Source organism: Lacerta agilis, chromosome 4, assembly GCF_009819535.1.
Source record: "Lacerta agilis isolate rLacAgi1 chromosome 4, rLacAgi1.pri, whole genome shotgun sequence".
Lineage (NCBI taxonomy): Eukaryota > Metazoa > Chordata > Lepidosauria > Squamata > Lacertidae > Lacerta > Lacerta agilis.
The window spans coordinates 61163228-61188116 of NC_046315.1; the positions used below are offsets into that span (position 1 = coordinate 61163228).

Consider the following 24889-nt stretch of genomic DNA (forward strand, 5'->3'; position numbering starts at 1 on the left):
CAAAGCACAGAGCCATTACATCAAGTTCTATGAACTACAGACTATTAATAAACTATTAGTACCAACTGTTCTCAATATATATGTGTGTGTGTGAGAGAGAGAGAGAGAGAGAGAGATGGCAGAACAGATGGGACACAAAATATAGGACTTCACTTAGCAGAGAAAAGGCCAGGGACAAATACCAAGTTAGTACTGATACTTGATAAATGTGATAATCTACTATCATGCATACCTTACATGCTCCCCCAGTAAATGAAGTTGCCTGTCTTGGCAAAGAGTCATTTCCTCATTATGAAGATGGGACAATGCAGCACTGCAAGTTCATTTCACAAATAATGCCAACTATGTTCTTCCAGGATCTAGGAAAAAACTCTGGGCTTGGACAGCAAATGCTTAAAAAAAAGAAGACGGCACCACTGGTAGCCATGACAAAATGATTGTTGTGCTTTTATTTAAAGCTTAGATCAATTAAAAAAAATTATGTATTGTGGACACTGGTTTTTTAAAAAAGAGCTGAACAGTGAAAAAATGGAAATAAGTGTTAAGAGGAATCAGATTAGACCATATTACCAGCGAACTCCAGAACAACTGGCTAGAGAAAATAAATTTCTAGAACAATAAAAGGACAATGCTCACAACTAGGAAAAAAAACCTCACTAAAGTTACTCTGATGTTTTTAGAGGGACATTATTTTTAGCCCAGTCCTGTTGCATCATATAAAGCAGAAATAGAGAAACATATTTTTTCCTATGAAGGATCACTGACCCTCAGCCACAGGCCTTCTTGTTATTCTATCTGGGTTACAACCACCCTTTCCTCCAGGCCCACACCCCACTAAGAATGAGGTTCCACTGTCATTTTTGGTCCTCTACCCATCCCCTGCTCCTGCCCACATGATTCTGAGCAGCCTGCCTGCCTACTTTACTTCTTCTGGGCCCATGAACCTCTCTGTGGGACCTACAGAGTCAGCTGCAACAGGAAGGCAAAGCAGAAAAGTGCTGGCTGAGGGAAATATACGCCATCCATCATTTTGGTTCATCCACCTTCTTGCCTGCCTGGTTAACCTGGTAGCCAGTATTGTGGGAGGGGGGAGGAAGCCTGAGGAGGGAAAGGGCTCCCCAACCCAATATCAAAGCATTTTTGTTGCAATCTCATAATTACTTACAATTACATAATTACAATTACGGTACTTGCTTCCAGGTAATACAGTAAAGAGTACTGGGCTGTTAAAATGCTGAATGTAAGGATTTGTACCCAAATTTCCCCTGAACAGAGTTGCACCCAGGAAATGCTCCCACTGGTGGAAGCGGGGTGGCATTAGCCAATACCCCATCCCCACAGCAGCCATCTAATTGCCCTCAAAATCTGCTCCAGAGGATTGGGGGGGGGCACTGAAGCACAATGGAGAAGGATGCTGGGGGGAGTGCAGGAATCAGGAAAAAAATGCTTCCAATTCTACCTACAGTGGGAGCCTCTGCTGGACCAGAGTCCGTATGTTTGCAGGATAGCAGGTCTGTTATACAACCCAGTGTATGGAAATGAATACTATGCCAGTCTGTATTAAAGACCTTTCTCCTCTGATACAATGCATGCCAACACATTAATAGTACAGCCGTACCTTGGAAGTCGAACGGAATCCGTTCCAGAAGTCCATTTGACTTCCAAAACGTTCAGAAACCCCAGCACGGCTTCTGATTGGCCGCTTCTGATTGGAGCTTCCTGCGACCAATCGGAAGCCACAGAAGCCCCATTGGACGTTCGGCTTCCAAAAATAGTTCGCAAACCGGAACAGTCACTTCCGGGTTTGTGGCGTTCGGGAGCCAAAATGTTTGACTTGCCAGGCATTCAGGATCCAAAGTACGACTGTACTATGAAGTGGAAGTGGAAACTTGGTTATTGATCCTTATATTCAGATACCGTATTGTGAAAGTAGTATTAAAAAGATGGAGTTGATTAGACCAGATAACAAATTATTGCAGTCTTCCTAGAAGTGAGTTGTATTTAAGTAACTAAAACAGTTTTTAAAATTATTGCTCTGTCATCCTGACTCAGTGCCAGCAGTAGCTGCTTCACAAGACCTGTCAAACACTGTTATTCAAAAGGGGCTTTTAGTGTAGCTTTAAAAAAAAACCCCAATGAGAATTGAAACAGACTACAGTATTTACAAGCGTTTTCACCCTGATCTGATTTTCTTCCTAGGTTAAAGAAAAAAAATACTTTGGATTTTAACAAACAAAAAGTGACTTTGCAACTTAACTATAAAACAATACTTTAAACAGTAGAAGAGAAACAAAAGCCCACCAACCCAAAAAAAAATCCACCCTGTCATGGATGCAGAGAAGTGGTGGGAGGCACCAGATGGGGAACCCCCAAGGGAAGCAAGCTCAGGACCAAGGGATTGGGGTGGGGACGGTGAATGGTCAGAGGGAAAAGAAGGAGTAGAGTGGAAGGAGGAGGTGTCGGAAGCGGTGGATGTCGGAAGAGGTAACAGGGTTGGGTGAACAGGAAGAGGCTGTGGCAGAGGGCTGTTCTGACTCCGAGGCAGAAGCAGAGACTGGAGCAGAGTGGGGCCAGGAGAGAGAGGAGAAGGCTGCTGAAGAATCCAGGAGTCTCCCTCTCGTACTGCAACCAACTCCCCTTCCCCATGTTCTCCTAGCACACACAGATAAATGAAGAGGGCAGAGCATTTGCAACTGCTTGGGAAAGACCCTGGAGAGGAGGAGACTTAGGAAGCGGTGGGGAATTTCAGTCCTCACAATTTCCTTGTTGGAGCAAGACCTACTGGGAAGAGTTGCTGGGATCACTAGGTCTGCACTGTTTTGGTTTCTTGAATAAAGAGTTAACTTCACTGACACCTTGGTTGTTGTTTTTTTATTGCTGACCTATGCTTGACTCCAGCTCCTTACAAATACCTACCAATCTGTTTTGATTCAGCACAAAGGAATGAAAATCATAAGCTGCCTTCCGTTATTGTTTTTCCTACAGGGATCAGGGGATCCATGGGCAGGTTATCTCTGCCTACTTCAAAGCCTGAAGTGGATGCACTAAGATGTTGGATATGTACAAATGAGGTTCCAGAAGACGGGAATTTGTGGGGGCCGCTATACTTTGTTATATAAGGTAAGGTTAAAAAGAAAGAACAAATCCTGCAAGCAGCAGTACAGTGTAATGAATCAAAGAAACAAGATTCAGTTACCAGGAGTCAATCATTCTTGGATTATCCCAAAACTCGCTGGCTGGTGCTCAATTTACATGACACTAAATAATCCATAATGACTGTTTGTAGCAACTACTGTATAACAAAATTCAGTCTCTTCAAGCTAAAAGAAATCATGCAACAACAGTGAAGAACATTCAACTCAACAGCTTCATGCTGTATCTATTTCCTAAACATATTTTCCTTAAGTGTGGTAACAGAACAAACAAGATTATTGACCCACAGGTTTCTCTCCTCTTTTAGCATCTGGTTTTGCCTATTCATTAACCAGTTTCAACTATATAAATCACAGAAGGTCACTGTAATGGCATACATCACTTTGGTAGGATAAACAGATAAAATGAGCCAAGTTGCCTACGTCAACTACTGTTGCCAGAGAAGATATGAAGACAAAACTGGAAATGGGATTTGTTGCGTTATTAGGACAGTCGCTCTAGCTAGCACACCTTTAGCCAAGCAAAGCACTGTCTCCAAGATGGGAAGTATAACACTGAGTGGTTTCAAGTAATAGCTTCAGGTGATAGGAAGGGCAGGGCCTGTCCTACAGTAGGTAACTCCTGAGAAACACTTTGACTGCATCAGTTTGTTTCTTCACTTCAGTGTAATGGCAGTGTAATGTAGGTTTTCAAAATCTCTGCTGCGAGCCCTTCAAGTGTTCAGACTCTATTGAAGGAACTGGTTCCATTGCAAATGAATTGCAGGGGTTTGCTGTAAAAAGTAATGGGACTGTGTGGTGTGCTTTGGTGGGGTGAAGCAGACACGTGCACATCCACCTGTGTATGTCCAACAGGCAACACAAATACGACAGCTAGAATAAAATCAGGAAGCTAATTCCTGGTGAGACCACTGCAAATCTAGCCACTCCCAGCTGCCAGAATCTAGCACTCAATCTAGAATCACCCAGTTACTTCAGGCTGTAGGTTAGGGGTACAAAAATTTTATCCATATGGAAAAATAGATGTTGTGGAGACAGTTAAGAAGGAACACTTCTCAGAAGCCATATCTTGTGTTACCCTAATCTTATGCACTGAGAGTTTACCAGTTTTCTCCTATTGAACTGAGCTACACAAAACCCATATTCTCAGCGAAGCTCTAATAATATAGGAAATTTTGTAAATCTCTAAAGTCATATCAATTTAAATATAATTAGAACTCACATTTAGTGACCAGAAATGGCTTAATTTTTTTTAATAAACACAAGATATCTATCGCCATCTAGTGAAGAATCTGCATAATTACCACTCTACTACTTTATACAATAATGCCAACTGTACAACGAACACAACAGCGTGCTTTCTTCTGCTTGAGATTTTCTGCTAAAGCCTAATATAGTTTGTACAAAGTTGCTGAAAGTCAAGCAGGGCTGTAATAAGCAAAATTTTGAATGGAACAATGGAAACGATTTGATTACCAAAACTGGACACTTTCAGACCAGTGAAGTATATTTTGCAAGAAAACAATGTAAACTTTTAGTGCTAAGATTTTCCTGTCAGGAGGTTTTTAAAAGCTAATTTCTGAATGTGTCTACTGCCTTCTGAAAAAATATGTAAATAAACTTCTTCCTTGTATATGATTTAGAAGCAAAGTCACAAGTCATAAAGTGTAGTCATCCCCTCATATTTTTCCTAACAAGTACAAATCCACATATAAGACTGTCTGGTATATGTCTACATAGTTCACTGTTCTGGCATTAACTCCACGGAGAGCAAGCAACCCATTGTCATCTGTGTTTGTAAACTGATTTGAAAACCTTGGTTAAGTGGGGATGTGGGTGGCATTAATGGTGATTAAGGTTGATATGGACACAACTTTTAATAATTGTTAAGACCTCTGGAGCAGATGCTCTACAATTCAACTACAGCCGTAGGCCAAGTCAATATGACTTACCAGCATGTTATTCAGCAAGGAATAAAGTTTAGTTTTGGTAAATAATTCAGACATACTGGTGTATTGAAGGAGACAGGAATATGCTGCAGTTTTTCTCCAAGAAAAAGCCATTATGTTCTAATTTAAGTGAGATTACTCACATAACAATAAATATCAGATTATTAGAGGTTTGTGAGCACAACCAATAGTCCAGATTGCACCAAACACAACATACCTGTCTGGTTTTCTAAAGATTCAATCTGGCAGCTGAACTATTTAGCACTTTCTGACCCTCACTAGATATTATAATGTATTTCACCACTAACTAGGGCAGGTAGTTTGACCAAACTTGCTAGGTCATTTTTTAAATAGCCAACATCATGAGCCACTGCTGTGGTCTATAAATGCACGGCAACAGTAGCTCTATTCAGGAATGTGCAAAGGGCCACTGGGAGCATGTGGGGTTAGCTCTACCCACTTCACGATGGGGGAAAAGGCCACTCCACGTTCTATAAACAATACTGCACTGCTGGGGAAAGGTGCAGAAAGGGGAGCACTGTCTTTACAACAACAACAAAGCTACAATGTTTGGAGCTTTTCAGTTAGAAGAAAGGCAAGGAAGAGAACACGAGGATAGTGTATAAAATGATGCATTTTGGGGGCAAGTGGGTAGGTTTTTTTTCCTGTGCCATAATACTAACAACCTGGGCTTATCAAATAAAACTGATTAGTATGTGATTCAAGACAGACAAAATCAACAGTGCACAGTTAATTTATGGAATTCACTGCCACCAATGTGGCAATGGCCACTAGCTTATATGACTTTAAAAGAGGAGTTTACAAATTCATGCAGGTAAAGTCTATCAATGGCTTCAGTTGGCTATATGGAGAATTCAGGTTTACAGACACAATACACGTCTCAGCACTAGTTGCTGGGAAGCAACAGAAGAGGACCAAGGCTGCTTGAGAAACTGATTCTTTGTTAATTCTAACATGAAATGATATGAACTAATTATGTAGATTAGAATGTAGTTATCCTTCAAATTCTGTACGCCTCTGTATTTTGCAATACAATTGTCAGCTTAAAAACTTTTTAAAAAGAATCAAAATCTCTTATTTAACTGTTCACTTACATGGTTTGATAAGTGAAAGATTGCTGAATGTACAGGCAGCATTGTTAAAGGAAGTTTGTGTTGTATTTTAAAAACTGTGAATATTGTAATGAAATATTAGTAACAAAATGCATATTTTTATATGAAATACATTTGGACATGCGTATTTTGGAGAAAATGTTCAAAAGAACCTCTTTAAATACATATTTAATTTGCAACTTTTCTTTTTTATTGCAGGTTAATGCAGAAACTGGATGGAACAACTTATGATGACTACATGTAAAAGGGGTCCGATCCAGCCGAGCTGCTCTTACCTTTTTATGCATTCTCATAAATGTTACAACTGACTCAAACATTCAGTAGCCAAATTTGCACTCAGCATTAAACTTTGGTTCATAACCCATAATTCGAAGCTGGCTCATTTCAAAACCAACCAGACTTTGTGATAAACGACAATCTCTAGTTAACACACAATGACAAGCAGGATTCACACAAGGGCAAAGTGAAACAAAACGCTTGTCCAGTCCGTTTCTCAGCTGTGCACAAGAAGGAAATGGGAAGGGAAGGTCAACAGCCCATTATTCGCTACTGACTCACCTCTCGGCCTTTGAAAGTCACCAAAGCAGCAAGTGGCTTTGCATAGAATCTACTGTAGGAAAACCCCAGACATCCATACATGCTGTTAGCTGTAAGCTTCAAAGCCTTCTGCCTGATATCATACTGCAAAGAAGAAATTAAGACCATCACAGCAAGTAGTTAAATATATAAACATAATCATATGTAGTCAGTCACCTATAAGAGAGATGTTAAAATGCCAAGTGGCCATCTGGTAGAGGGGCAAAGGCTCCAGGTGAAGATGGTATCCCATCTGAACCAGTGAAATGGCAGAAGTGGGGAGAAGGCACTTCCCGCCCAGTGCTCCTGGTTGATTGAAGTCCAATCTACTTACTTATTTAGCAGTTACCCATTTAAATGCAGTCATCCGCGAGTGGCATGCATGTAAGTGGGGGGGGGTGCCTGTCCTGTTAATTGCAGTGGCAAATTTTATCTAGCTGCTCATTTTAGCCCCTTCTATAAGAAGCAAGATAGGCTAGCCTAACAGAAAATTAGAAATAGCAGCAAAAAAAATTGCCCTATATAATCATTTATTACATTAAAAGATTAGCCTTGGAGAAGATACGTATACAAACAAGCAGGATCTTGGTCTAGTTTCTCAACAATGCACATTTTCATTCTGTTAGATATACCTGTAAGTAGAGGTCAGAATTTAAGTCTGGCTGTTTCATCAACTGTTTCACTTGACGCCTTCGTTCAACTAACTTCCTGATCTCTGTAGGCAAGATTCCCATTTCTAGCGATGAATCTGGCAATTCTGGAATTTCTTCTTCTCCATCCTGTGAAGTTATTAGTTCGACAAGTTAATACTACCAGAATAACCTAATTCCTGAAACTGCTGCTTCCACCCTGTCATATGAACAAGCTCTAGCTAAGGATATTCCGCTGGGTTCTATATCTCCAAAGACCCTAATGGAGAAGACATCCCAACTAGGTAAGATAACCATTCCTTCCAGAACCATCGGCATTCAGAGCGATATCTGCTCTCTGGAGGAATTCCCCCAGGTGATTCACAGAAGATCTCCTGCGGCAGCTGTTAATGCTGGGTCTCTGTCTTGTGCCCAAATTGTCTCATTCGGGAGATGAAGTTGACACCTACTTTCCCCAAGAAGGGGACATGAAAAATGGCATATAAATAACCCAAAAGGTGTTTTGTGATTAAGAGCCTAATCACTATCCCCGTGGGGAAAGATGGCACTTCACACCCAACCAAGGACAAACTCCTGATTCAAACCTAAAACTGCTAGTCTCTTCCGGTTTGCATGCCCCATCTATGAGAGGAAAGGAACCTAAATGGACACAGGATCTTGGTGCCGCAAGGAAACCATAAGCTTGCATGAGGACCAGAGGCTGAAAGTTGCCCAAGTAACCTCAGAAAGGTAACCATTAACTCAAAAATGTAGATTTGTTTTTATTGAACTAGCAGAAGTTGACTAAACTCCTTTGACTTTTTCTCCTTTGGGAGAAAGAACAGGATACAAATTTAATGACTAAATAAACAGATAAAGAAAATAAATGGTATTGACAAAATATCTAGTAGAGTGTAAGATGCATCTGCACTATCCTGGGCTGGCCAAAGAATGTTCTGAAGGCACTTAACTCTGTTCTGCTGCAGAATCTAAGCTAAGCCTGGTCCTGTAACCTAGTTGCCCAGATTGGATACCACCTGAGAAGCATACAAAACCACTTTGAACACATAGCAAAAAAGATAAAAGCCTTCCTTGTCTGCAACAGTTCTGCTGAACAATACTTGGATGATAGAATGCCATCATTGCCATCTCATAGGCATATAGGCAGATAAATCATGTAAAAAAATATTTATATACACATTTAATGAACTTTACAAGGACAGGGTGTAGAAAAAATGTTTCAGCAGGCAAGACTGATCCGCTTTTATATGGAAAAATGGTGAATAAGCTAAGCATGTAAGAAAACAAGGAGGGGCCGTGTACGCTTTTTAATGTCACAAAAATATTATGCAGCTGCTAAAAAGGAAGATATAATGAACTCCATGTCAAGGTAGAACCAATCTGATTTCATGAGATTATACACAATTTATAATGAGACATTATACCATTAAACATGATATCAAGCAATACACTACAATTACTAAATACAGCCACAATGTCTAAGGAGACTTCAATGTATTCTTGAATATAAACATATGATCTTTTTTAACAATCAAACATTAAAAGCTACTGTCAAATTAAACACACACCTCTGTCTTTTTCGGCACACTGGAAGACACCCTGGTAACTGTTGTAAAACAGATGTTAAACTCTTGGATAATTGAAGGGTATAAGCTATTGAAGTCGAGGAGCAAGATGAACTTGTCATAAAAACCTGAAATTAAAAATACACACACACACAAAATTCACATTACAATATATACCTACTATGGACTGTGAGAGACAAGTTACTTGCAGTACAACGTTAAAGAACACCAGAACGCGAGTGAAGAGTCATTGGTGAGGGAGACGTTTAAAGTCAGATTGCTTCAAAAGTACTCTGGTTTATTATTAAATCAATGTTTGTCCATGTAATTCTGTCAGCATTCAGGTCTGAAAAACACTTGCATTATTTCAAAACACTACACTTCATCACCAGTCAATGGTGCAGATATGTCAGAAGTGGAACGATCCAACCCTGTTAACTATCCAGGGATGAACAGATAGCTTCAATGTTACTCTGGGATGCTTCTGTACAGTTGTCACCACAGAAAGGAGACACCATGTGAAACTGCAAGCATCCACTTACCAGCAGCAGCAGAGAGAGGATTTTTATGCATGTACTCAATATACAAAATGAAACAGATAAACCAGATTATCTAGATCCATTTCAATCTGGCTTTAGGACCGGTAATGGAACAAAGACTGCTTTGATCATCTTTGTGGATGATCTACACCGGGAACTGGACAGGGGGAGTATGCCCCTGTTGGTTCTGCTGGACCTCCCAATAGCATCCTTCTGGATCGCTGTCAGGGATGAGACTTAGGGACACTGTTTAACAGTGGCTCTAGTCTTTCTTGAAGGTACAAGTTCTGAAGGTAGTGCTGGGGACTCCTGGTCAACTCCGTGGCTGTTGACATGTGGGATACCTCAGAACTCCATCTTGTCCTCCATGCTATTTAATAAACACATGAAACCACTGGGAGAGGTCATACAGAATTGTGGAGTATGATGCCATCAGTAAGCTGATGAAACACAACTCTGTTCTAAATCAGTGTGTGATCTCAGTAATGGACTGGATAAGTTTAACTCAGGTAGGGACACGACAGCATACAAATCAATCTGGCTAACTTGACCCAACAATTCCCACTCCCCACTCCCACCCCGCTCACACACACAAACAAATCTCATCGCAGCCAACTAAACAAAATCAACCACACCCTGGGTACCACACCCAACCTCTATCACTACCAAGGAAATATAAAAAACAAACAGAAAGAGAACCTACTCAAATGACGCTGACATAAAAACCCCACATACACACTAAGTACAAGAATTTAAGTTTACCACTCCTCGCCCATCTTCTTCTTCTCCAACTTTATTTTGTATACAACAACAATGCAATACTTTTGTAAACTAAGGAAATCTATCATCATCATCATCATCATCATCACCACCACCACCACCATCCTCATAGGTAGGGACAGAGGTGTTCCTGGTCAGTCACAAGGCAGATGAGAGAACAGGGATTCAACCTGTGTTCAATGGAGTTATATTCTGCTTGAAGTCTCAAGCTTGCAGTTTGGTTGGATTCAGCCCTAAACCTGGATGACCATATTTCAGTGGTGGCGAGGAATGCATTTGCACAACTATGGATCACGCACCCATTCCTTGAGATATCTGATCTGGCCACGGTGAAGCATGCCTTAGTTACATCCTGGCTGAACTACTGTAACACACTTTACATGGGGCTACCTTTCAAAAGTGTTTGGAAGCTTCAGCTGGTCCAAGTTACAGGTAGCATATTAGTCCCCTGTTAAACCAACTTCACCGACTGCCAGTCCATCTTCGGGCACAATTGAAATGCTGGTAATGACCTTATATGGCCTTATAAAACCTTATATGGCTTGGGTCCATCTGAAAGATCTTCTTTTCCTATGCAAACCTGCCTGGGCACTAAGATCCTCAGATGAGGAACTTGTCTTGTTCTCAACAACATCAAAGGCACATTTGGTGGAGACATGAGGCTAAGAACTTCCTAAGTCAGACAAGCCTTTGAAAACTAAGGTGTAGATGATGCTAGTCACTGGGCTGTTGTTGGGGCAACTGTATTTTAATAGCTGGTTTTAAATGTGTTCTGTATTTTAGTTATTGTTGTTTTTATTACTCTGTATTCTATAATGGTGTTTTTAAATGTTGCAAGCCAGCCAGTTTACGCTGTGGCCTATTTCTGTCATTCTCCAGGTCATCTGTTCTAGGCGGCATTTCCCCCAGCCATAGAGACTAGTGCCCATCATTTTAATTATCTATGCGGAAACTTCAAGAGGAACTCTTGAGGTTGTGAGAGTTTGTTTACGAGGAGAAAGCCTCCTAAATGTCAAGCGTAAGGTCAATCTTTTGTTGTTGTTCAGTCGTGTCCGACTCCTCGTGACCCCATGGACCAGAGCATGCCAGGCACCCCTATCCTCCACTGCCTCCCACAGTTTGGCCAAACTCATGCCAGTCACTTCGAGAACACTGTCCAACCATCTCATCCTCTGTCGTCCCCTTCTCCTTGTGCCCTCCATCTTTCCCAACATCAGGGTCCTTTCCAGGGAGTCTTCTCTTCTCATGAGGTAGCCAAAGTATTGGAGCCTCAACTTCAGGATCTGCCCTTCCAGTGAGCACTCAGGGCTGATTTCTTTAAGGATGGAAGGTCAATCTTATGGTGGCCTAATTTCTCTTTGAAGAGCAACAGTAGCCATCAGAGTAGGATTGAGGGGAAATGTAGGCCCAAGGTAGGAGGATCTCAGTTCAGGACATCATGCTGAGGATGTGGGCATGTTGCAGCAGATTCACAGTTTAGAGCAGTTGGAAGGGTTGATTGCCTATTAAATCTTCTGGACTCTATCTGGACCAAGATACCTGATATGTTGCCTGTAGGTGGTTCTTGAGCCAGCTGATTAAGAATGCATGTTATAGACACATCAGGGTGGTTTATAGGTCCTGTGTGGCCTGGGCAAGAGAAAGGCCCCAGCACAAGATGTTGTCCAGGTATGAGTAGACATGTGTGTCTTACAGATGGAGATGCACCATAAGGGCAATTATCAAAAAAGGGTCATAGTTGGTGAACTAGCTGAAGCTCGAAGAATAGCACTTTATGCCACCAACACTACTTTCACATCCTACAAGAGTGGCAAGTGAAGGAGTACACACAAACCTGAACGGTACTCATCTTTTAGGAGCAGTGAAGCCCCATCCAAGAAAAGTTGTAAACCCAAACCCCATATAAACAGGAATTCTATTTTGTCTGGATTATGCACCAGCATGTTACACCCCATCCAGTCCTTTATCAAAGATATACCTTAATTGAAAGTCCCAATTATTCATCACCATTCTACATATTATATACACTTTACGTATTTGATATTAAATACAAATTCAAACACAATTTTTCTCTTCCCACATGCTCCAATATAAGCAGGGGGGTGGGGGAAATTACTTCCACACATCTCAGTTAGATCTAACTGCCATAAAGTACGCATTTTCCTCCTCCACATTCAAGAGGAGATATACTATTCTCTAAATTAAAACTAATGTTTGTTCCTGCATTCCCAAAATAGAAACAGCTATGGCATTTTCACAATGTGCAGTATAAGAAAAATCCCACTATCATCATTTTTGTGCTTCACTAGAAAAAAAAGGAACAAAGGTATAGGAAGACTTTAGAATGGACTGTATGACTTATTTTAATAGTAGTTTAGTGTATCTTCATCACCTTTCTTATTTGTTCCACCATTTCAAATAGTGAAGCTGCAGTTCTTACCCACTTTGGGATCCAAAACTAAACCTCCAGAATATGCTGCTTTTTTCCGACCTATCTTTGATTTGGTCTGATCACCTTCAATATCTTCATCATCTTCCAGCTGTATGAGACATAAGAATAAGCCAAAACTGAAGTTCTAATTATATGGAGACTTAGTGCAGACCATGCTAGGCTAGACAGGCCCAGGGTCTGTCATTCTCTGTACAGCACCACATACATAGATGTGCAGCAGCAACCACTCCCCCCCCCAAAAAAAAACCACCTCTCCAAAATACCAACTTTCTGATGCCGTGGAAGAACAAAACAGTATTCTGGTTCAGACCTAATACTGAACAATAGCCTAGCATTATGGACATGAGGGACAAGCTTAGTGCTTATTTGTTTCTCTGGTGCATAAAAATGAGGGGAAGAAGGAGGTCAAAAACTTCTACTTTCAGTTTTAAATTAACATGTTGAGTTTGAACATGGACAATTCTGGTTATCTGGTTCATTTAGAGTTATGATTAGTTCAAACAAGCCAGGGTTTTCAACTAACCAGAGTTCATCAAGTTCAGACTCAATGGGAAAGTCTGGTCTGGCTAAAACTAGACAACTCCGATTGTCACCCCCTGGCATAGATAAGAAGGGGGGGGGGGGGTCACAAGAGTTTGAGCATCATCACAGCTTGTGCACATAACAGTAAATGTGCCTGCTATAAACCAAAAGTAACAAATGTAGAGGGGCTGAAAAAATTACTCACCTGCTTCTGCTGAGACTTTTTAAAGAGCTGCTTATCTGGCACAATATAATCTTTTTCATAAAATGCATGAAGGAGCAAGTATTCATTACGCTCTGCTCGCCCACCCATCAGTGTCCTCGACTGTAAGAAAATAAAAGCCAATTAGTTACAGGTTGAAACAGAAATCAAAACACCAACAATGGTATTGCATTAATAGCATTTGCTTTAAATATTTTTCAAAAATTGTATTATTGGGCTTTAAGGCGTTTTGTCTTTGCTCTGCTTAGAATCTGTAACATCAATCTGCTCTTTCTGACTTGATCAACACATCTCTATTTTGAACCTCCCGTCATGAGGCTTATGAGATATATATATATCCTTTTGTAAGGGAACCAGTTTTGTGAATAAGATTGTATATTCAAATCAGATATAATAACTGAGATATAAATTTGCTAAGAAATGAAATTTACCATAACATTGCCAGCAATATTGGTAATCTGTAAGGCTAGTGGAAGAACATTGAGCTCACACATTATTTGTAAAATGTACTTGGCATCAGTCCAGGTGTTCTCCAGCATGTAAAGTAAATGACGGGAATCACTAAAAGAAGAAGAGGAAGAGGCAATTTTAATAAATTCCTCCACATGTTCTAAAGGCATGCAGATTCAAATCGTTATCACAATGCCCATAAAGCCAGAGCTCACAAATGATTGTATACAGTGCAAATTTAAAACACATCAGAACTCCCATTTTAACTGCAAAGATTGTGAAAGAAAAAATAGGAGTAGCAGCACCTGTACAATATTCCGGAAAGTCATGATTTAAAGAACTGTAGTAATATCATGACTGCACAGAAGTATCCATCGGGGGTGCGATTCAAACAGAGCCAGACTCTGTTTGTCGCAAGAGATGTCACAAGGCCTTCTCTTTAGACCACCAGGGATGAGTCCCGCTCTATTCTGCCTTGGTCAGACCACACCTGGAATACTGTGGAATACAGTTCTGGGAACCACAATTTAACGAGGATTTTGACAAGCTGGAATGTGTGCAGAGGAGGGCAACCAAGATGATAAAGGGTCTAGAAACCAAGTGTCTCTTCCCATGCCCACAACTCTGTGCCTTAAGATTGTGGAGTAGGTTCCTACTTGTAGTCCCACTGAAAAGTGTAGCTTATCTGATGGGGACTAAGAGTAGAGACTTCTCTGTAATGGCACCCTAGTTATGGACCTCCTGTGGATGACCACAACATAGACAGGCTTCTGCTATATGGTTTTATTTATCTGTTTTCTTGTGCTTTTGGAAGCCAAAAGCACTAGTCAATACTTGCATCATTGTATCAACTGTTGTTTTTATTTTATTGATGATGTTTTACCTCAAGCATTTTATTCATATCGGTTTCATAGTTGTAAGAAAACTGCTGTGGGGTTATATATGATGGACTCCTAGCCAATAAATGATCTGTAGTTCAATTCCTTGTCTTTATTCTATGAGTGAATAAATCCCACCACTGATTTAGCTAGGCCACCAACCTATATGGCTTTAAAAGAGGTAGAAAAATACATGGAGGAGAGGGTTATCAATGGCCACCAGCCATGAGGGCTATGCCCTGCCTCCACAGCTGGGAGGCAATAATTATTCTGAATACCAGTTGCTGGAAACCACAGGACGTGAGAGTGCTCTTGGGCTCATATCCTACTTGTGTTTCCAACAGGCAATCTGCTTGGCCACTGTGAGAAAAGGATGCTGGACAAGATGAACTGATCTAGCAGGTTCTGACATTCTTATTGCTAGTGGGCTTTCCATAATAAAAAATGTATTTAGCAGCATACCTGTACATATTTCGTAGCTCTTCAGATGGAATCGCCACTCTCTCCATTTTCAAAATTTGACCCACAAGCTCTGACAAATGGTAACTTTTGCAACGAATCAGCTCCTTTGCTGAAATTTCTACATCACAAATCATTCGGCCACAAGTTGCATTCTTTTCAGCAAATCCACTACGACCCTTAATTGCCATGAAAGAAAAATACATCTTCAGATTCTGTATCATTGCTATATTTCTGTTCTGGACTAATTAACACAGTTGTTACATCACACAGAAGTTGCTTCTCTCTTGTGTGCAGATGTACCTGAACAACCTTGTAATGGTTGCAAAGGACTTTAATCGTTGCAAACACGAGAGAAAAGCTCCATAGTTTCAATAAAAGGCACTTACAACTAACAAATTCATAGTTATGTCTTTATAGGTCTCTGCTTCATTAACACAAGAGAATTTTTTTTCTATCTAAGCCACACCAGTGTTGCCTCTTTATATATCTTATTTCGAATGAGAACTTTTTCTGTTCTAAAAAAAAGGTCAAGAATGCCAGGGTGTAATAAAATGAGCTATTAAATCACAAAGTAACAGGATAAAAGAAAACAGAAGGCTTTCAGTCAATAAGGTGCCACAAGTCAAAAAACGTTTCCCATATTGCGAAAACAAAACACATTGGGGAAAACAAGGCTCTCATGACTTTTTAGTGCAGCTATTATGGCCAGCGCAGTCTGAATTTCTCTAAACAATCTCAAATTATAAAGTACTAAGACTGCTGTGCCAATATAATCTTCAGGTTTTCCCAAAGAAACAGAGCAAGCTAAATAGATGACACTTGTTAAATATAGATATATATTCCTTATAATGTGTGTGGGACAGCACACCTGCGCATGTATACATGTATAAGAATATGCACACACTGTTGGCACATATACCACAGAACAGTTTCAATGCCACAAGAATTTGGTTTTGCCAAGAGTAATGGTATAGTGCAATCATCATGCAGATGCATTAAAATACCTAAACAACAACTGTAGAAAAAAGTGAGCTGGTTAGTTTCTTTACCAGCACAGTACTAGAATATGTTGTAGCAATGGGAAAAGGTGGGAAAGGTAATCTGAGTAAAATCCACTCTGAGTAGATAACATTTAACTATGCCACATGTAGAGAGCTTTATACAGCAGAACTAGAAAACCTTAACTATTCTCAAAGGAATGATTTGCCAGTCAAGCCAACATACATTTTCCCCACAATTTACTATACACAAAAGCACCTCTGTTAGTCATTAATCTGTCAATAACTCCATCTAGTTGAGACAAGTAAACTAAATTTGCTTAGCTTTGTCTCATGGTTGAAACGACTCTTAACAACATTACCAAAATCTAAATTGGAATGTTGTCATGATACATGACTATAGTCAAAACAACCGAGCAAGACATTCAAAGTACAGCAACTAAAATAATTCATTTTTAATCACATTCAATACAGCAGTGCAACATAAGCAACATTTTACCCCAAGCTTTGGCATGTTTGATCTCCTCAGTCGACCTATCTTAGACCAATGTGGAACTTTGCAGAAGTTAATTCTCTGGAGAAGAAGTTCTAGATCAAACCCATAAATATTGTGTCCCTTAAAAAGAAAGAAAAGGAAACAAAAAGAAGCAGTTATAAAAAATACACCTACTCTTGTGTATTCAGCTTAAAACAACAGAGATGGCAAGGGTCCATGCTATTTGAAGTCCTTCCTCTGATGTATCACATTATTAGAGCTCATGTAAATGATGCAACACAAAAGACATTCACATGTCACCAACTCCACTCTCACTAGGTCTGTCCTCGTTATAGGTGGGTAGCCGTGTTGGTCTGCCATAGTCAAAACAAAATCAAAAATTCTTTCCAGTAGCACCTTAGAGACCAACTGAGTTTGAAGTGTGCATGCACACGAAAGCTCATACCAAGAACAAACTCAGTTGGTCTCTAAGGTGCTACTGGAAAGAATTTTTGATTTTGTTAGGTCTGTCCTCCTCAACTCCACTACCTATCATTCCTAGGTCTCTGCTACTCAGCTCCTGCCTACTCTGTCCTTTTCCTTCAGACATAGCATCATCAGCACTCTCTGCCTCTTATTTTCTATCATTCAGAGGTGGGCAACATGTGGTTCCCTGACACGTCTCGAAAGTGTACAATTTCTCCCAATTATCTGAGATAAAATTAATAGGCTGCCATAGGGGAAGGGGAAGGGAGGGAGAGAGAAAACACAGTAAAGTCAGAAAGAAATTACTTCCAACTGCTTCCCACATTTAGTAGCTGTATTGGTCTATATACTTATTTGAAAGTAACCAAACTGTGCTCTACTTCTAAATAGGCCTGAACCAGATAAGGAACTGAGGTAGCTATGGGGGAAACTGAAGCAAGACAGTCTTTATTCCAGATTACTAAATCCAGAACACTTTTGTCTCTGGCTCTATCCACCACCAACACAGAGCTCCCAGCAGACAACGCTCAACAGACTGCAACTCTTAACTAACAAACCAATGTTGCCTAGTCTTCCTTTCATTTCTGAAAATCTCTTCTCATTTGCTCAAAACAGTGCCATGAGCCAATACCCCATGTAAAAATCTTTCCCAGCCAACCCACTGGAGTCCTCCATTGCTGTAAGTCTCCATTGGTAACACATTCTGCTAAAATATTAGTCAACATTCCATCACCTTAAAATAACGTAGCAAAAAATAATGTGTAAACGGATCTCAGAAGCAGATATAAAAAGTCACTTACCACAATAACATCTGGATCAATTTTATGAACCTTTGCCAGAAAAAAACCCAGTAGTGTCCTCTCTGTTGTGGCAATCTCTATTTTAGCATTCTAAACAAACACAACATTTAAATAATCCAAATGTTCAAAGAATTATAAGTTTTGCACCTCAATCCTATGATTAATTATGCATGTTTAAATGAAACAAAGGATATTTAAGCACAAATAACAAAGCTTTAGAATTGTTATTATTTATTAAACGTATTGGAAATCTTTATACTGTATACTATACAAAGATTATACAGAAACCCTTCCCAGCCCACTACAATAGAAAAGGATAGCTAAATTAGTGAGAAGCTGATAGCATTTTCCCCATATACATTTTCCTTAATCCATTACGATGCAATTTGGAGGCAAATTGTTTTTACTGTTTAAATTGTTCTTAAAATTGTATTTTTAAATGGCTTTAACCTACCCTAGGAGCTTGCGGTGAACGGTAGGTAAGACATGAAATAAAGAATAATATTATTTCATAAAGACCCAATTCATAACATTTCTCAGTTTAACCTGAAATATACTCCGATTCTACAAGGACCCTTGTGGATGTAATTCCTAAGCCTTTCTGATCACTGGTTTGATAATAACAAAGCCTATGCCTGCTTTATTTTACCTTACATTATTGTGTCTCAGTTGTGAGAGTTTGCGATATTGGATGCTGTATCTGTACCAAGTATTGAAAATTTTAATGAAGTGTTTGTGTGTGTGTGTGTGTGTGTGTGTGTATGTATGTGTGTGTGTGTGTATATATATACACACACTTTGTATATATATACACACACTTTTATATATACCGTATATAAAAGCTGAAATATGCACAACACTTGTCCCTGAAAGCTTTGTCCTCATAATAACTTATTCCTCCTCAGTCAGCTACGATTTAAATATTTCTGTGTTAATTAACCAAAATTTCTTGTTACATCTGAACTATGAAACTAAAGTTATCAAATTTGGAATAACCTAGAATTATAATCCAATTCAAATCATGGCTACAGATTTTGTTTGTTCCCAACTTGGTAGCCATACTTTTCCACTTGGGTCAACACCGAAGATTATGATTAACCCAGGAAATGTTCAATCACAGGTACTGGGGGAGGAAAATATGGTGCAAAGTCAAGGAGCCCAGGCACAAAGCTCGTATGTATCTTGGCTAGCCAAGATAAGATTACTTCCAAACCAGGCTAAAGTGCATGAAAGCTTTGTGCATGTTCAAAGCTTTTCCAAAGATGGAGACTACAGAACGCAAACCAATGTATAAGAAAAACAAAGTTACCTTCTTCTTAACTACTTCTTTGAAGTCATATGGGAAAATGCAATCATTTGGTTTGGAAATAACTGCAAAGGAAATCAACCAGGTCAATGAGAAATATACAATACGGAGCTTAGCTAAATGGCTTTATGTGCTGTAAGTGCTTTGGCTAGAACAATACTTATCATGAAAACAATGTATGGCTTGTAACACCCAATAGTATAGTAGGATTATACATTCACTTCAAGTGGAAATAGCGCTTGCCATACATGCATAGGGCCTGAAAAGGAAATGAAGAAACTTATGGTTCCAACATGCATTAAATAATGGAATCAAGCTTAAGAACCTTTAGCTTTTCATTGTCTTTAATAGGAGAGTTAAGCTATGGAAGTGAAAGGTATTACACTTTATTACAACAGTCTTGTATTCCATACAGAGTTACGCAGATAATGTACAAAATTTGAAACTGATTAAGGTTACCGAAGGACATAGAGGCTGAAAAGCATGGTCCTACAATCCCTATCCAAAATATGACACAGGCCTCTAATTACTGAATTGTGACTGAATAAACACTTAGTTAGAGGAAAGCTAAGCAAGAAAAAGAACTCCACACTGTAAGAGCTAGAAAGCACAGGCAGGCTTTGTGTTAAATAGCTAATAGTGGATTTTGGGACACTCCCACCACATATGGAGGTATGTGCCTGTGGAGGTGCACCCTCTCCAGCACTTTAGTGAGGTTCCTGGGTGTAATTTTCTTGGCGTTAGGTACCACCTGTAGGTTAGTTTCAGGGCGAGTTCTTTTTTTTTCATTGATATGGATTTAAAGGGGGGTTTAGACCACATTCTGGTCGATTGAGTGAGGTTGATTTCATATCCTATGTCATCCTCCCATTGTTTTTTGATTGCGTCTAGCGAGTTCGTGGGATTTTTGAGTAGTATTTTGTATATTGTGGATACCATCCCTTTGCTGTGTCCTTTTGTCATTAGGATAAGGTTTTCGAAGGCTGTCAGGGGTCCAGTTGCTGCTGATTTTACTGCTGGATTGTTTAAGTGGGCATGTAATTGGCATTGTGCTAACCAGGGCATTTTGGTGTCTTCTAGTTTGTCCTGCATTTCCTGTGTTGACAAAGGTTTGTTATTTTTATAAAAGTCTGTTAGGCAATATAGGCCTTTGGTTTGCCAGGTTTTTATTTGGAGGTTTTGTGCTGCATGGTGGAATAATGGGTGGTAGGCCAGGGGAATTAGTGGGGATGGGGTTGGGGATAGTTTGCCTGTTTCTGTTTTCCATGCTTTGAACATGGTTTGTGTATACCTGTTAAGTGTTGTGGGGATTTTTCTTAGTTTGTTTGGGAGGAGTGGGCATGCTGTGGTGCAGATGTTTTCAATTGTGTCCCTCTCTAAGTGTATCCATTGTTTTGTCTCATTTTCTAGTATATATGGGATTATATGGCATATTTGGTTGGCATTGTAATATGCTTCTATGTTGGGGATTCCCCATCCTCCTTCTGGGGTAGGGAGGTGCAGGTATTTGGTGCTTATTCTTGGTTTTTTGTGTGAGAAGATAAAAGAGTGTAGTTTTCTCTGCCATCTGCGGAGTTGAGTTGGGGGAATCCAGATAGGGAGGGTTTGGAACAGGTAGGTTAGTTTTGGAGGGGAGTGACTATTTTGATCATGGCTATTTTGTCTGAGAGAGTGGAATTCATGTTGTTCCATCTCTTTAGGTCTTTGTTTATTTGTTGCCACAGGGACTTATAGTTGTGGAGGTATAATTTATTGAGGTTTTTGGTTATTTGTACCCCTAGATATCTGAACTTGGTGTGACAGTTTTATATTGGTGATGTTAGTGAGTTCTCTTTGGATGTAAAGAGGGGTGTTGAAGCACATGGCTTCTGATTTTGCAAAATTTACTTGTAGGCCCGACACCGTTGCAAATGTGTTGAGTTCTTTGATTAGGGAGGTTGCTATGTTTAAGGGGTCTGGTGTTGTGACCATTAGGTCATCTGCAAAGAGCTCCAATTTATAGGTTCTACCTTTTATTTCCACTCCTTTGATGTCTGTAGCTGCTCGGATTCAGATTGCTAGGGGTTCCAGAGCCAGAATAGGAAGGGAGACAGTGGGCATCCTTGTTTTGTGCCTCTTTGGATTGCTATGGTGTTTGAGTCCATATAGTTAATTCTGCATTTTGCTGAGGCTTGGGAGTATATTTGTTTGAGGGTTTGTAGGAAGTTGGGGCCAAATTTCATGCTAGTTAGTACTGCTAATAGGTATTTCCACTCTAAGCAATCAAAAGCTTTGAGGATGTGTAGGGACATAATTGTCAGTGGGAGTTTAGTTGCCTTGCTGTGTTCAATTAGGTTCAGTAGTTTCCTGATGGGGTCTGTAATATTGCGACCAGGGACGAAGCCGGTCTGGTCTGGGGCTATTAACTTGGATAAGAAGCTTTTAAGGCGGTTGGCCAAGATTGATGTGAATATCTTGTAGTCTTGGTTTATTAATGAGATCAGACAGTATGATTCTACTTTGAGGCTGTCCTTCAATGGTTTTGGGATGGAGACTATTTTGGAGAGAGTCCAGGTTTTGGGGATGGGCCCTCCTTTCATGATGTCATTAAATAGGCATGTCATGTAGGGCATCAGGGGTTCTTTGAATTTCTTATAGAATTCTGCTGTGAAACCGTCTGGGCCTGGGGCTTTGTGTGGTTTTAAGTTTTTGAGGACTGCGTCTATTTCATCTGGGGTGATAGGACTGTCCATGAATTCCTGTTCCTTGTCAGTTAAAGTAGGCATGGTCAGTCCTGTTAGGAATTCTGATTTCCTTCTCAGGTGGGTTACGGGAGGTATATAGGTTGGAGTAGAATTCTGCAAATTCTGAAGTTATTTCTTTGGAGGAAAATGTCATGTTGCCATCTTTTTTGATGATGCAGTGTATTCTTGCTTTGAGTGCTTTTTTCCTACATCTATTTGCTAATAGTCTGGAGTTTTCCCCTCCATATTCATAGAAGCGCTGTTTAGAGTATAAAATGTTGATCACTGTTTTGTTGATTTCTAGGGAGTCTATTTCTCTTCTTTTTTGTTCTATAAGTTGAAGGAGTTTTTTAGATCCTGTTTGTTTGTAGCGTGATGAGAGGGTGGTGATATCTTGTTCTATATTGTAACTTTTTGAGGAGTTTGGTTTTTAAGGAGTGCTTTCTCTTTTATGCAAGCTCCTCTGGTAACCGCTTTCATTGCGTCCTATAAGAGGGGGGGTTGTTATATTGTCTACATAGTTTTCCTTGAAGTAGTTTTGGAGAGTTTTTGTGAGACTCTCTCTAATCTGTTTGTTTGTAGTTAGGGTGGGACTGAAGGACCATGATGGGGTGGTTTGTGTTTCTTCTCCTATTTTAACAGTGACTTCTTCTGGGGCGTGATCTGTGATTTTGATGTTGCCTATGTTTGTTGATTCCACTAAAGGGATCAGACCCTGTGTGAGCACAATGCTGTCCAGCCTGGATACTGTACCATGGCGTCCGGATTGGAATGTATGGCTGGTGTCTCCTGGGTTTTGCTCACCCCAGAGGTCATAAAGACCCCTGTTTTTTAACATCTTTAGTAGCTTATTAGAGTCCCTAGTTGTTGGGGGGGGGGGTTAAGGAAGGTTGCCCATGAGGTTGTAGGGTGAGTGTTTTTCAGGGATATGCCTTTCATATTTAGGTTGAGGTCATCTCCTAGGATTGCTTCCCCTTCAGAGAAGGAGAGGAACTTGTTTAGTGTCTTCTGGAAGAATTCTAGTTGTTTCAAGTTTGGGGCGTATATAGAGCCAATTGTTAGTTTAATTTTGCCATCTAGTGTCCCTTTAACAAAAATGAATCTGCCTTTTTTATCCTTTAGGACTGTTGTGGCTTTGAAGTTCAGGTCTCTACTAAGTATCACAGCTACCCCGCGGGCTTTTCCTGAGCCATTTGCCACCCACTGTTGACTGAAGCGGGGGTTGCTCAGGAGTTTGCTCTCTTTGGGTGGGTTGTGTATTTCTTGTAGGAAGGTGATGTGTGGTTTCATGTTATTTATGTATGAGGTGATGCGTTTTCTTTTGATGGGGTTTCCCAACCCCCTCACATTTAGTGTAATTGCTTTTAAGTTAGCCATCTTGCTTCCCTATCGTGTAGGGCGATTTCTTGCCAACCCATCCAGGTTGTCCTGTGTCTCTCACTTTGTGTTGTTTAGTGAACCAATGGGGTTGTGCTGACCTAGGGTGTGGTGGGTAGGGGGCTAGTGGGGTTGGAGTTAGATTTGGGTTAAAGAATAGGGGGTATGTAGTCATATAGGTGTTTGGGGTATTTTGGACCCATTGGCGATTAGCCAGTTGGTCCTGGGTCTCAGCTGGTATGGAGGGCCGTTTTCAGGGACAGGCCATCCCCCTTGTCATTTGCAATAGGGGGTGTCCAGCGAGATGGTGTGAAGCGTCTTTGTGACGCCAATGTCATGTTTAAGGTTCAGAAGCAATGTTGCCAGTGTAAATAGCAACATCGTTGGTGTGTTAGGGTGGGGTTAGGTATCAGATTTTAGCCTGATTGTGGGTTGTGTTACAAAGGTTGGAGTTGTTTTTCCTTAGTGTGGAGTGGGGGGTGTTGAAGGTGTGGATTGTTGGGTGATGGGGAATGTGGTTGAGGTTGCCTGGACTGGTGTTGAGCTGGGGGTTTCTGTGGAGGTGTGGTGTTGAGGATGATGTTGATGGTGTTAGCTACTTTTATGGCCTGGGGGAGGGGGGAGAATAACCAGTCCTGCAGTTTGAGATGTTTTTCGGTTGCTTCATTCAGCTGTGGTTGTTGTTGTAGTAGGGTCGTTCCTCTGTGATGTGTTGGTTTGGTTAATCTTGGTCTGGATTCTTGTGCTGAATCTTCAGCGGAATGATTCTGTACATGGCGGTAGTTGGTTGTATTGATACGCGTTATTGTGCTGCTTCTATTGCCTCCTTTTCTTCTGCGCTGTCGTCCAATTGTTTGCTGTTGTTTCGTCGTGGTGGTGGTGGCTGTCACTTGGTGGGTCTTCCTGTTGCCATTCCGGTGGAAGGTCAAATCCGAGGTCCTCCAGTAGTTGCTGGGGCTCAGGTATGCTGGTAGCCATGTGTTGTGTTGTATTGGTTGTTAAAGAGGCGGAATGGGAAGCCCCATCGGTACTTGATCCCTTCTTGCTGGAGACGCTGGGTGCATGGGCGTAGGCTTTTTCTCCGAATTAGGGTGTCCTGGGATAAATCCTGTAAGACCGATATGCGGCTGTCATTGTATCGAAGGTCGGTTGAACTTCTGAGGTTGTTCCATACCTCTTCCTTCTTTTTGTAGCGTGAGAAGCACACAATGATGTCCCTTGGGGGGGGTGTTGGATTTCGCCATAGCTCTTAGGGCTCTGTGAGCCCTCTCCAGGTCATCTGTCTCGAGCATCAGATTTGGGATTGTATTTTTCAGCCAGCTTGCAATTAGGTCTGCTGGGCTTTTCTCCTCTGCATTTTCAGGAAAGTTGCGGAAGTGGATGTTGCAACGTC

The 24889-nt window shown here is 40.6% G+C and overlaps 1 protein-coding gene and 1 non-coding gene across 4 annotated transcripts in view; both read right to left on the reverse strand.

Moving 5' to 3' along the window:
* The window catches only part of POLA1 (DNA polymerase alpha 1, catalytic subunit), a 181814-nt gene that overhangs the window by 133740 nt on the left and 23185 nt on the right, over positions 1 to 24889 (reverse strand). For all 3 annotated transcript variants that reach the window (XM_033147226.1, XM_033147224.1, XM_033147225.1), the window contains 10 exons: positions 19400 to 19461; positions 18091 to 18180; positions 16829 to 16945; positions 15332 to 15507; positions 13973 to 14102; positions 13524 to 13643; positions 12785 to 12884; positions 9029 to 9153; positions 7443 to 7589; positions 6793 to 6915 (listed from right to left, as the gene is read on the reverse strand). In XM_033147226.1, the coding sequence (XP_033003117.1) occupies positions 6793 to 6915; positions 7443 to 7589; positions 9029 to 9153; positions 12785 to 12884; positions 13524 to 13643; positions 13973 to 14102; positions 15332 to 15507; positions 16829 to 16945; positions 18091 to 18180; positions 19400 to 19461 (1190 nt within the window). The remainder of the gene's footprint in view (positions 1 to 6792; positions 6916 to 7442; positions 7590 to 9028; positions 9154 to 12784; positions 12885 to 13523; positions 13644 to 13972; positions 14103 to 15331; positions 15508 to 16828; positions 16946 to 18090; positions 18181 to 19399; positions 19462 to 24889) is intronic.
* Positions 9430 to 9562, reverse strand: LOC117046178. Its single transcript, XR_004426541.1, has one exon.